Source organism: Rhinolophus ferrumequinum, chromosome 22, assembly GCF_004115265.2.
Source record: "Rhinolophus ferrumequinum isolate MPI-CBG mRhiFer1 chromosome 22, mRhiFer1_v1.p, whole genome shotgun sequence".
NCBI classification, from domain to species: domain Eukaryota; kingdom Metazoa; phylum Chordata; class Mammalia; order Chiroptera; family Rhinolophidae; genus Rhinolophus; species Rhinolophus ferrumequinum.
The window spans coordinates 29238249-29252519 of NC_046305.1; the positions used below are offsets into that span (position 1 = coordinate 29238249).

Below are 14271 nucleotides of genomic sequence, written 5' to 3' on the forward strand. Positions count from 1 at the left end.
AGTGTAGCACTTTGAAAATGGCTGCTTGTGGTGGTGGTGATATGACTTTTACCCACTGAATTATATTTTTAATTGGATTCTTTTTTTGTTTTTTTTAAGATTTTATTGGGGAAGGGGGAACAGGACTTTATTTGGGGAACAGTGTGTACTTCCAGGACTTTTTCCTAGTCAAGTTGTTGTCCTTTCAATCTTGGTTATGGAGGGCGCAGCTCAGCTCCAGGTCCAGTTGCCACTGTTAGTTGCAGGGGCACAGCCCACCATCCCCTGCAGGAGTCAAACTCAGCAACCTTGTGGTTGAGAGGGTGCACTCCAACCAACTGAGCCATTCAGGAGCTCAGCGGCAGCTCAGTTCAAGGTGCCATGTTCAATCTTAGTTGCGGGGGGCGGAGCCCACCATCCCTGTGGGAGTTGAGGAATCGAACCAGCACCCTTGTGGTTGAGAGCCCACTCGCCCATGTGGAAATCGAACCGACAGCCTTCGGAGTTAGGAGCACGGAGTTCCAGCAGCCTGAGCCACCAGGCCGGCCCTGGATTTCTTAATATATCTTCATCTATACTTTTGGGGGATATTTTGTGCACCCTTAAGAGCCTTATAATGTGGGACTCTTAGTTAACCAAGCTACACGTGTCCCGTTAAAACTAGTGGAATCTCCCCTCATGTTTTTATAGCACTCTAGCACCTTCGCTAAAACTTAACATTATCTTCCTGTTTGCCCTCAGTTGCCTTGGGGGTTCTTAATTCTTTGTTTATTTACCTATGCATTCTAGTACCTTTAGAACTCCCAGCATTTTAAAGGACAACATAGCCCTTTCACCCACTAATTTCCTTTTGATTGATTGCTCATATTAAGAGTAGCAGAGGTGGGAATTGGAGACTTACTAATGTGCCTCTTTAAAGCATATATTGGCAACCTGTGGTTCAGTTTTTCACTCATAGTCCAGGACCTTGCACATAGTAAGTACTCAATAAACACCTATTCAATAAATAAATGAGTCACTCAAATGAATAACAATATATCTCCAATTTAAGTGATGCTAGTAGGGAAGTCTGTGTGCCAGTATAACTTCTGATTGCTTGGTGTTTATATCTTTCTGTCTGTTTTGGAATCTAAGGTGCATTGTCCTGAGGGCCATGAACAAGGTCACAGGTACATATTTAGAATGGTGGGACAAGGGGACAGAACTCTCCCACATAGCTGCTGTTATCCTTGCCAGTGCTTGGGTCCAGAGCCCCACTTCACAGACTAGAGAAAATCAGCTTCCTGAGTAGGAGTTGATGGTGATGTTGATGATGATGATGATGAGGATTCAGCATTTCTCTAACTCCAGAGTTAAAAATGCTCTCCATCCCAGCCTACTTGTTATTCCTCACCACTACCTTGACGGGTGGGTGGATGAAGGGAAAAACACACTGGGGGTTTGTGGCCCAGGATACTGAAGGGACCCACTTTTAGAATGGTTTACCCACACCCATGGCTGTGCCCCGTGGCCAGGTGATCTCACTCTAATTCTCTCGTGACCTTAGACACATCATGAATTCTTGTGCATATTTGGATCACACACTGAAAAGAATGGCCATAGCAAAATCAGAATTAGAACTCAGCTCCTGGAGCTTTTTTTATGCCCAGAGCCATGTTTTTCTTTAATAGTGAATGTGTGATTCTGCACTTGGAGGAAAGTGCACCAGTCCCATCTGAGTCCTGATTTAGGCATTAACTCCAAGAATTGAAAAGTCACTTTGACTTGAGATTTTACAGCACAACACCCTGATCAAAAAAAGATTCTACTTAACTTTCTACAGTTTCTGTTTGGCTGCCAGGAATTATGCTACCTCTACTATGGTTACGGTGCATGGTCACGGTGCAGTTTCTTAGTCTAAGACTTTGAGGGCCTGAGTGTCAAAATATTCCTTATTTCCTGCCCTCCATTCCTTTCTAACTTTGTTTGGCCTCCCCTAAGCTCCCAATTCCCTAATATCCCTGGTGTTAGAGTGCTGTCAGACAAAACCTGAGGCCACAGAGGTGGGAGTTACTTTGTCATCTGGGATTATCTGTCTTTTCAGGGATTGTCTGTGCATTTCCTTCTCTTTCTATTGCTCCTCAGGGACCGGGCTCTGTCCCCTCCTAAAGGATCTCCTTGTTTAGCTCAGATATGCTCCAGCTCACATTCACTTCAGAACTTCAGAGCTCAGTCATGCTTCAGCTGCTTGCCTGCTCTCTGAGCTAGGCCTTCTTCCAGCTTGCTGCCCCCTCCACCTTCTTTCTGACTGAACTACTGAGACCTTGCTCCTCCTTGTTCCTTCCCTCCATTGTTATTTCCATTGCCATCTGGTTTTTCCTCCTGGAGTCTTATTTATCTACCTTCCTTCTGGCTCCCAGCAGCCTCTTGGCCTGAAGTCACTACTCAGCTTTGCTTAATTCTCCCAGGACACATAGAGGATATAAGTGAAAATAGGTGGTAACTAGGGGTGGGGAACAGAGGCTTCACTCTAAGAAGTTGCTAACATGCTGATTAGCCCTATATGTTGGTAAAGCGTGGCCAAGAGATCCAGGATTTATAGAACTATTGTCAGATGATCCAAGAGTTGTGGAAGGGACTGTTGTGGGCTCAGACAGGTTTATTGTTGCATATTGGGAGACACCTTTGGGTTGCATACTAAGTAGTTGTTGAAAATGAAGGGCTTTGTTTCCTGGGCTTGGAATGGTGTGTGAGTAAGCTTTTCCAGGCTGAATGAGGAGGAGGGAAACTTTGGGGTAGTTGGCTAGCTTTCCTGTGGTGGGCGTGAGGGTGAGGTTAAAACAAAAAGCTTATCTTGGTGTTAAACCTATTTTCACTGAAAAAAACAAAAACAAAAAACACCCAATTATCCCAAATGTTTCTCCATAATCAAATGTTAGAAATAGTAGGAAACTTTAATATGAATAAATATACTTTGTACATTTCCTAAAACCCTGCAATCAACTTGCATGGCTGGTCATTTTTTGCTCACCCCTAATGGCCAGAGATGGTTATTTTAAAGATCTGTTTGATTTTACCAGACAGGATAGAACTGATGTCCTTTCTGAACCCATTACCAAAGTTCAATGATTCCTCTCCTTTTTTTGTTACATCTCTTCCTTCCCAAAATATTTTCCCCTCTATGATTCTTAGAAGCATAGACTTTTAGAGTTGACAAGAATCCTAAGTACCATCTAGTGCAACCCTCTCATTTTAAAGATGAAGAACTAAGGCTCAGAGAGGTTTGGGAACTTAAGGAAGGTCACATAGGCAGCTAGAGGGAGCTGTGGTTATAACCCAGTCTCCTGTATTCATTGCCATGTGATAGCAGCTCTGTGTACTAGCTAATTCAGAGGTTAAGTTGCCATTTAGGGTGATTTTATTTCCAGTGACATACACCCTCCCTGCTCCCCATCTCACTGGTGTATTATAGTGAGGAACCCCAGGACCCTAGACCTCAAGGAAAGTAACTCTACTAAATGCCCAGCAGGTTCGAGAAGTTGGAGTGAGATGAGGAGGTAGTCCCTGAAGATGCAAAGACTGGCATCTTCACAAACTTCAGGATTTTACAGGCAGATTCCAGCTCTCACAGAAAAGGAGGCCAAGGGGCAGAAGCCACTTCTATGACCGTAGGAGTTAGAAATGGTGATTATGAGGACAAGCCATGTGTGTGTGCGCATGCTGGCATCTGCATGGTGGAGAGCTGGAGGAATGCTAACCTGATTGTGAAGTGGGAGACAGAAACTAGAAAAGATAAAAAAGCAGAAAAGCATGTCCTATTCTTGAGCTAGAGAGAGAAAAAAATCTGGAGGTAGAAGTGGGCTTGCAGTAGGCTGGGGGGTGGGGCATGAGAGACTTAGTTAAGATTCTGAGGAGCAGAGACTAGGAAGTGGGTGGCAGAGAAGGAGGTGAGGACAGCTGTTGCTTTGATTTGCTATTGAGTCAGTGTTCTTGGTGCATTAACATTGGGAGGGAGCCCTGAGCTGGCCCCCAACCAAAACAAGCCCCTGTGTAGCCAATACTGTGTTGTAGTAAGAACTGCAGTTGGGAGACAAAAAGGAAGGGGAACTTATCCCCAAAAAGCCCCTTCCTAGCCTTAGCTCCTTGGTTCTAGGACTGAGCTATGTGTTCTAGACAAGCTTCTAAGGCTGGTAGGAGAAATGAGACAGAGCCAAGGGGATGGCTCAATAAGAGCTTCTGGGAGAACAGGTTCTGTGCTGGGGTCTGACTCTAATCAATTGTTTCTCAGGTAAGCCCTAAGGCCAGCCATGAAATCACTCCAGTGGATGACAGCTCTGAGACATTTTAGGAGTGTCTGCCCCCATCTCCTCATTCCCTTCCCAACATGCTCACATACTCAGAAATCAAGACAGGTATGTCTGGGGTCTGCATTCTAATGCAATAGAGAGTCAGGAGGCCAGAGTTTATCTGAGCTCTTAGATGTCCCTTGAACCAACAGCAGGCATTTATACCCTTCCTCCAAATTTATCGTGCTACTTTCGCACATATGTAATAGAACTGTGCAAATATACCCCCATCTCAGGAAGTACTTGGAAATGAAACATAAGAGTCAGTGTGGAGTAAATGAAAGCAGAATTCAGTTTAGCTCATTGGAAAATATGTTTAGCAATGGGAAATTATGGGCCGGGAATAGGCAAGAAAGCCCAGAGACATCAGGGAGAAATAAATGATAGATTCCCTGAGGCTAAGAAATCTCAGTCCGGGTTCCAAAGCCTTGCTCCTGCCCTCAAGAACCTCAGTATTTGTGTGACTGCATGGATGAATTCCCTCTCTCAACAGGCTCTATCTTCTCCTTTGTTCTTTATGTCACACTTTAGATCTTTCAGGCTGATGGCTTGGTGTGGTGGGATAACAATGCTGTGAAAAAGTTTAATTTGTTAGAAGTCAGGCAAGAGAGCATTTATCTCATCTAATTCTGATTCTGCTGACTTGTTTTTACTGTTATCCTTCACTGGGTGATCAGAGTCAGGGTGTGGATGACAGGTTCAGGGCAGTGGTTAGGAACATGACATGAAGAATATTGTGTTCCACTCTCCACGCCCACACTACTCTAGGTTCCCCTCTTCCCCCAATCCTATCTGAGATTCAGTCTCTTCCCTTTGTTTTTCTCATTTATATCGTGTTTCCCTGAAAATAAGACCTAGCCAGACAATCAGCTGTAATGAATCTTGTGGAGCAAAAATTAATATAAGACCCGGTGTTATATTATATTACATTATACTAATTATATTATATGACATAAGACCCATTCTTATATTATAGTAAAATAAGATCGGGTCTTATATTAATTTCTACTCCAAAAGATGCATTAGAGCTGATTGTCCGGCTAGGTCTTATTTTCGGGGAAACATGGTAAAACTTACTTTTCAGAGAGGGGCACATTGTTCAATTAGCCTTACTTTGTGCCTTCCTGGGAATTTAACTCTTCTGTGAAACAGATATATTCTCCAAAGTCTACAGACCTCACAGTCCCCAGAGTGGCGAATAATACTGTTCTGACCCAAAGATCTCTTTTTCTCTTCTTTTCTCTGTTTAAACCTTCATTGAGTGTCTCTTCTTTGATGTGGGGATACACTTGTTTTTATGTCCCAAGTGCATATATATTCCGGCCTGGTTACCCTCTTTCTCTCCTTCAACATGTGTCCCTCGACACGCATGGCACACTACAATTTCCATTATTCATATGTCTTTTTAAATTTTTTTCTGACATAAATACACAGCATTTTGTATGACCCAGATATAGAGCCTTTTTTACAAGCCCATTATTAATCAAAACCTCTTACTTCCAGAAAACCATATGGTTAAACACAGAGACTCTCGCCAAAGCAGAATTCAGGCTCCCTCTTCTGCTCAAACTCCCCAGGAGGTGGCCAGAATCCTCTCCTCCCTGGGGCTGAGGCTCAGTCCATCTGTTACTGACATTGGACTCCAGGGCTTGCAAACCAGAAGAGAGTTGGCATCAAGCAGCATTTGAGTATAAATAAGGATATGTGTGGCCCAGGGACTTAGTGATGGTGTTTTTCATATTTGTCTGAGATTACAGGATAGAGATTAGGGGAGGAAACATATAATACGTGTTTGAAAAGATTTTATCTGTAAGAATTAGTAGGAATGAGTAAGTACAATTGTCCTACTGTCATTTTTTACATTTTCTGGGGGACAAATGATTAGGAGCAGATGGTAAAACTGGCCCCTCATTTTATAATACTGAAAGAACTTCGCCCCAGGCTTTTCAAAGGCTGACCTAAGCTATGCTAAGTCTCAAGTTACTTGCCATTGATATATATTAGAGTTTTGCTGAGTTTCCAAGAAGTATCAAATATTTAAGTCAGAAACTCAATAAACCAGTCCACCTGTGTAGCTTTTTACCTTGTCTGAGGCTTTGGCTGGAATTCTAGAATCAGAATGGAAGCAAAGAGCCAGAGCACAAAAGAAAAATAAATATATGAAGCAAGGATCTGCATATTCCCAATGAAATTTGATATTGGGAGTACTAATGCTCCATTCTACCTTGCCAATATCCAGGACTATATGAAGGAAGTGGAGAGCTAAGTAATGGTTAGTTTAGAGATGAATGACTGAGCTATCAGCTTTCATTTCTTTTTCTTTTTTCCCCGTAGGGCAAGGTGATGTATCTGATCTTCCTGACTCTGAACTGGAAGTAAATGAGCCAAAGGTGCTTATAATTAGCAGTCAATAAGCAATAAATATAGGTCTAGCTGGGATAAGAAAAAAATAGTTCCTTAGAGAAGACAAAATTTTAGTTCTTTATATTATTTAGCTTTCTTATCATTCTCCTGGAGGCTTCCAGGAGAATGATGGAGAAAGATAAGAGGGTTAAATAATCTCAGAGGTAAGAGCTCATATAGAAAAATGACACACATATTGAAAACAAATATCTATTTATCTATATCTGATATCTATCTATATGTATCTATCTATGTATATATGTATCTATGTATTTATATATCTATATCTATCTATCTATCTATCTATCTATCTATCTATCTATCTATCTATCTATTTATCTATATCTATACCATGTTTCCCCCAAAATGAGACCTAGACGGACAATTAGCTCTAATGTGTCTTTTGGAGCAAAAATTAATATAAGATCCGGTCTGCACTAGAATTCTTTCTGAAACATGTCTTCTCTTCATGAGAATGGAGTGGGGCTCAGGGAGATGAATAGATCGCAGATACTCCAGCTGTTACTGTAACCCTAATTCTATCTTCTTGATGGCTTATTCATGGAGATAAATCACTTCCATTACCTGTCTTTGAAGAATGAAGTTTCTCCTTGTTTCAAATGATGAAATGGAAGGGGGATCTTGGAAATTCATTCTGGAAACCTGCTTCCCCAACTAGACTCTGCTGTAGGTCGATCATAAGTGTTAACTATTATATGAACTATTATGCAGAAATTGACACAGGGAACTCAGCATTTAGGGGAAGAGAAGCTTGTGTAGTTCTTATGTGATGGGAGGAACAGGCTATCTAGTCTCAGACTGGCAGAGGTTGAGCATTCTCAGCCCCTTGCCACACTTGATATCATCAGCTTATTGGCAGATACCCCATACGAGTAGCAGAGTCCAGTTTAGAGATGCAACTCCTGAGATTTGGCCAAGGACTTAGACTCTGGGATGGGGTGATTATATATAAAGCCATTTAGTTATGTACAAGATGGTTGTAAAGATGGGGAACATGAGTCAAGATTTTGATTTTTTTTTCCTATGCCTCTCATGTACTGAATCCCTTCAGTATCTATTCTGATAACCCATCACTATGTGTTGTCTTTGCATGTACTTCTAAGATTGAGGGAAAAGGCAAAATAAGCTCCATGACAGGAGAGCTAGAGTTGGTCATCAGGCTCACGATGGCTTTAAGAGGTTCATACTTATAAACTGAGTAGGACTTATTTTGCATTCCACATTTATAGTGTATGTGTGGTTACTGTATATGAGCAATACTGTCTCAATCTAAAACACGACTATTTGTAGTTCTGTTTTTAATATATGAGTCCATATATGGTAAAACATCCAGTTCTTTTGAGGCCATTTGAAGTCACTCTAGGCCCTAGTCTCCTGAACATTTCAAACAACACTTCTTTTCAACCTCAGAATTAATTGTTCTATCTGTCCCATTCTTACAGTTGATTAGGCGGTTGTGAGGACTCTCCTGGTGGAGCAGGTCAGGGATCATAATCAAGATCATGTGTGTGTTTGTGGTAGGGGAGGGAGGTTCCACCCCTGTTCTGGGGACTGCACTGGGGAGGGTAGAGATTATGAAGTTTGGGGGAAAGCAGGACCATGGAGAGCAACAAGGAGACCCTAGAGTGGCAGGGGCTAGCACCTGTCACTGTCAGAGAACCTTCCGGGGCTAGCACCATGGAGAGCTCAAAGCACAAGTAGTTTTTCCCACAAGAAATTGGGGGAAGCAATAAGGTAGCCAGTTCTCCAACAATCAAACTGAAAGGACAGAAATCAGGACTTCTGTTAGGATCATGCTACATACACACTTATCACTTGCTCTAAAAGGCTTCCTGAAGTACTGTGTTTGAACCTGTCATATATACACCCAAGAGTATGTAAAAAGTGAGGACCACCACCACCAAATTCATGTTGTATTTGTCAACATGAGCCTCAGAAATTATGATAATTATCTAAGTATTGATGGTGGTGGACAGGGTTTTAATCTGCTACAACCAGTTATGAATAAAATTACAATTATCTAACAAGGTAAACAGTGTCACAGAGACTGTGTCTCTTCAGAGACACTAGGGTATGGGGAAGCCAAAATGTATTATCATCAGATAGAGTATGAGATGTATTAGAGTCAGAATGCTCTAAGGAACCCAAAATTGCTGAATAGTCCAGTCTTGATCATACATGGAAAGGAGAAATGAATCATGCTTCTTAAGAAGGGTATTGTTCTCAGGACTTAGAGGCCTCTGTGTTAATTGGGACATTTGGTCACTTTCTTTAGGTTAGGGAAATTTTGGTAAATGGACCAATAATTCTGTCTTCAATACTTGTTGCTTTAGTCAAGAATATATAAAAGTTAAGAGGCTTTACTGAACCTCTATTTGTAAAAATCTCAACTACTTCATGTGTTCAAGATTCTTGAGAACATGGCTTCTCACTGCTAGAAGGGATGGATCTCCTTGTTATAACAGGAGAGGGAATTGGGTTTTTACTTGGGTTATAGGTCCCCTGAGCATCATCTGGTTCTTATCTTGTAGGGAATCATCACTACTGCTGATTTCAGAGTTTATGGATGGACCTCTATGACAGGATCTCATCCAGGAACAAAATCTTCCAGTATATGGGTCAACAGGAAATAGTTAAACAGAAAATATTATATTTTAACATGAAAAATGAAAGGAGAAGATATAATCTACTAGTTTTGTAATATACTAGTTTTTTTCATTCAGCAGTTAGTAAGGAGCTGGCGCAGTCCACAGCTTGCTCTCCTGGAGAATCTGGAACCCAGATTAATATCCTTAGTACTGAGAAGTAAATGACAATAAAAAGGATAATTAGGCCAGTATACAGTTCTACTGCAATAGGAAACAACAAAGAATATGACTAGTCACAGCACTAGGGGTTTTATTTCTCTGGTGATAACTATGAAGATTTTTTCCCCTAGTATGTGACTTAAGGAAAAGCAGCTTTTGACCCAATCCTACATATTATTTGGACTATGAGAAAGTAGTAACAGAAAGGAGTGCCAAAATAAAATCTAAAGATTTACAGAGCAATGGCACAACTACCCAGTCTGCTATTTCAAAGTGACCGGAAGACCGAAAAGATGCCATCTGTAGAATGTTATGGCTGCAGAACTATGAGTCATTCTCCAAGTGAATAGTGAATGTCTCCAACAAGGTACTCTTGAAATTAGATTTGGACCTCCTTTCTTCCTCAGTTGGAAGAGGAAGGAGAGAGAGGGAGCCTAAAGGTAGTGAGCTGAGTCATTTTACTGTCAGTGTAGGGCACAGGATTTCAAACGATATGTAGCAGAACCCTACGTTGTGCCTTAAAGATTATGGGGAGTCTGGGGAAGCCAAAAAGAAGAGTAAAAGGCTCCTTTTATCTGTTTTATTCATCTGAGAAAGAACTTTCACATCTTTAAAAAAAAAAGAGAAAACAACTGCTGTAGAGAAAACTACTAAAACCAACAGTGCTGCCTAGCCCTAGAGAGAACTTAGGACAGAATCTTTGTCATAACTGCTGGATAGGCAGTTGACATTCCACAACTTTGGCCCCACATCACACAGACTGGTTCTGTATGGAATTAACTAAACTCTGCTGTACCAGTGTCTCTCCAGTGGTCTCAATTTCTCTGTGCCAGAAAAATGTACATGTGTGAAGGGAGAGCATTTCCTTCCCAACGGTTACAGCTGCAACGAGGAAGAGAACAGGAACAGAAACAGAGCAGAACAGTTATAGCTGCAGCTAGGAGCAGAAAGTGGATGGAGTAGGTCTGCCAAGTAGATCCATGGGCAGTTCTAGAGTGAATACCTGCTGGACTTCTCCAGCACACTGGGCATGATCTCTACACTGGGCACCTGGCCAGGGGGCTGCAGAGTGGATGGCAGTGAACAGAAGGTCATTGGGAAGGGAAAAGTTATGCAATTGGAGGCAGTGCAGTACAAGGTTAAATTGCTATATCCTGGTCTAAAGTAATGTGAGGCTGTTCACCCATCCATCGCTACACTAGATCAATTCAGAGTGCTGGAAATAACTTGAGAAGGAAGAATCCAAGAAAGGCTGGTCACAATGTTGAATGTTGAGATACTCACCAGAAAGATAACCACAGGAAACATTAAGTTCATAAGGTTTGTATTCCCCAAACCTGGAATTGCGAACTTCTGCCAATACTAATGGAGAAATGTGAGAAGGAAGGGCAGGTAGCAAACTCTGAACATCTAAACTGTTCCTGAGCTTCTAGCCACAGCACCAGGTTCAGATATCATTGCTTGCCCTTCTCCAGATTCTCAATCCCTGTTCAGCCTTAGGAAGCCTAAAAAATGTACGCTGTACTCCAGGGAGCTATATGCCTCAGCAGCACATGAAATCTGCTTTTCTTATTCTAAATGGAAATAGCCACTCTACCACATACACTTGACCCCTCAAACAATTAGTGTACTAGGGTATTTTGTCCTTAAATTTTCATATCACATCTCTCCCTGTTTTGGTCAAACATTACCAGGTAAGCTATGAACTTCCTAGCTCCTGGCCAGAAGCACCAGACCGACTTAGGGGTAAACATTCCTTCCGCAATATCCTGGTCAGAATGGCTTCATCAATGAGCATTAAATCTATGCACCTACCTCCCATATCAGAGCTGGCCTTCTTAGATCCAGAAACTAGGATGTAGAATTAATTTAGAGAGATCATATGTGGTTTTGTCTCTCATACATCAGTGCATCCTGAGACACTGCACATCAGACATACGACCACCATCTGGACAGATAATGTTCTACAAAGAAAATGATGCTTGATTTGACTCTTCCTAGTTAACAGCCCTTTCTCCCCATCCCTGACTTCCCACCTTCTCCTCTAGAAATTCTCCATTCAAAACTTAGTGCCTTCTATTCTTTCCCTTACACAGCTGCTCTAAGACATATTTATAAATATGAGGATAGAGCATTTCTCTTCCTTTCTCTTCAACCTTAAGCCTGAGTGGGGGCTGGGCCCCCAAGTTAAGGACCAAGAAAGAATACTACAGTTGACGAAGACTTAGCTAGCGTATAGATTTACTCTGTTCTCCAGTGTTTACATTCTAGAGTTGAGGAGCTCACAGCTTTCTGGGATGACTTCTTTCTGTTTAGGTACCAGCCTGGCACCATCAGTTCCCATTGCCCAACAGGTGCAGTTTGGGTCACACTTGTCTGTCTTTAATGCAGCTAGCAGAATGGGAAGGCCAGGGCTGCAATTGAAAGTCAAGACCTTGTAGAGGATTGTTATTGAGATACAAACACCCAGTGCCTCCCCTTGCCTTGCACTTAGCCTGCCCTCCCTCCAGACTCTTTGCATTCTCTTGGTGAGTTGGGTCATCAGTGCAGGCCTCTGAGGAAGAGCGATTCTACATAGGGGAGAGGAGGGGCGGCTGTCTCTGTGGTGACTCAGGCAGCACTTCCCTTTGGGGAGTGCTGATGGGTACAGAGTGGAAGGAGTCAGCCACCCTGTAGGAAGGGGATCCCCAGTGTCCCCCATACCAGCAGAAGCTCCTTAACCATGACGGAAATGGGGCTGGGGAGGTCAGGTGAAATGGAACGATTATTCCTCCAGCACCCTGGCTCTTCGCCTGTTTTCTTCAGATGAAATTCTCTACATCATCCTCCCCAGTTTCAACCCCTCCCCTCTCCACCCCTGCCCCACCCTGTGCCCATCCCTGCTGGCCACTGGGTCCATCATCAGGAGCCTCCTCCCTTTTCTCCTCCCCTGCGGTTCTTTCTGTTTTTCGTTGGCATCTGGCCTGGCATAGCCACCACTCTCCCCCTCACTCTCCCCACATGCCTTTGCTCCGCAGAGTGCCCAGTTCCTCTTTCCCCCTCCCCCACCTCAGTCCTCGCTCTTAGTAGGGTGAAGGAGACTGGAAGATGCATTCCTTTAGTCCCATCACACCTCAGTCCTCGCTCTTAGTAGGGTGAAGGAGACTGGAAGATGCATTCCTTTAGTCCCATCACAGCCTGCCCTCCCTCCTCTGGGACCCGAGGCTCTGGCTCTCTTCCTGGTCTCCTTACAAACTGCCCCTGCCACCCTATTAACCATAAGCAGCCTTTAAGAAAGCTGAGGTGCCCACACAATGCTGACCTACATAGCCTGGTCCAGGACAGGAGGGGCTCTTCCCAAGTCCCTTCACCCATGGCCCTACCTCTTTCCTCTCCCCACTCTCTTCCTTCATCTCTCTACCATTACAAACCAAAGAAGGTTTGAGTTCCAGACTGGGGCAAAGGGGCTGGGCATGCTACTCCTCCCCAAATTTGGGAAAATCTGTTTAGCCTAGGAAAGCTTTGGGTTTTCTGTGCATCCTCCTTCACAAATATCTTTTTGATCCTTTCTTTTGCCTAACCTACCCCCACCTTTTCCAGTCTGGGTTTCTTCTTCCAGCTTCAGCCACCACTAGGGATATTGCCATCGCAGGGCCTCCTCCACCCTGTGTTGTTGTTTTGCTCCAAGGATAAGCCCCCCCAACCCCCCCTCCGCCTTCTTTGCCCACGCCCCCCTCAGCAGCCTCACCCAGCCCCTTTCCCTGGGCACTCTGAGCTCCGCCACGGGTGGGGGAGCAGAAATGTTTGCATACAGCAGTTTGGGGGATTGCACTGGCCATCCAACCTTCCAGACACACACAAACACCCGACACACGCCCTGTCTCACTCCGCCCCCAGCACACACTGACACAGACATACACACAGATGCTGACACAGGAACGCAGAACCAGACACCAATAGAAACACGCACACTCAGACACACACGGACATCAACACATCCAGACCCCGGGCTGCTATATAGCATACCCCAACCACGGTGCACACGCAGTCACTCGACGGTGTACAAGGAACGTGCATACCCGGCACACCCAGGACCCACAGAGACACGAATGCTCAGACAAGCACAGGGGTTTTACCAGCGGCTGGTGACTTGAACCCTACGTTCCAAACAAAGCCTACAGACTACCTCCGCCCCCAGTGGCGCTCGGAACACCCGCCCGGTAGCAGCCCACCTCCCCTGGCGCCGCCTCCTCCCTCACTCACCGTCCTGGGAGAGGTTGGCCCCGCCGGGCGCCCAGCTGCAGGCAAAGAGCAGGAGCAGGGGCAGGACGGAAGAAATCCCCATCACGCTTCCCGGCTGGCTCCCTGCTGGGCGCGGGCGAGCCTGGGTCCTGAGGGGCTGGGGAGGGGGTAGACGATGACTGACCAAAAGGGCGCCCCGGAGCCGCTGGGAGCCCGGGGCCAAGGCGGGGACCGGGAGGGAGCCTGCGCTGCTGCAGTCGCGGGGATTAAATAGGGCGCTTGGAGCAAACCATTCGGTTGGAGGTGGAGGGGGGGTGACGGGGGGCTGGGCTGGTCGCGGAGGGGGGGCGAGGCTGCCGCATTCCCCACTCCCCCCCGCCCCCACGCCCCTTCCGTGGCGTGCTGTGGTGGTGCCTTCCACCCTGTCCCCTGGGATCTTTGCCAGCTTGGCTCGGGTGTGGAGCAGAGGGAGGGAGCTGGCTTAAGAGCGGGACCCGGTGCGCACCCCTCTTAGG

The 14271-nt window shown here is 44.7% G+C and overlaps 1 protein-coding gene across 5 annotated transcripts in view; it reads right to left on the bottom strand.

Annotated features, from left to right (window-relative positions):
- CADM3 (cell adhesion molecule 3) overlaps positions 1-14023 on the bottom strand; it is a 32507-nt gene extending 18484 nt beyond the window's left edge. For 2 of the 5 annotated variants that reach the window (XM_033093617.1, XM_033093616.1), the window contains exon 1: positions 13778-14017. In XM_033093617.1, coding sequence (XP_032949508.1) covers positions 13778-13859 — 82 coding nt within the window. In that variant the 5' untranslated portion in view covers positions 13860-14017. Of the gene's footprint in view, positions 1-11350; positions 11500-13777 lie in introns of all 5 variants that reach the window. The other 3 variants (XM_033093613.1, XM_033093612.1, XM_033093614.1) reach the window with 3 other exon arrangements.
- Between the last annotated feature and the right edge of the window lie 248 nt (positions 14024-14271).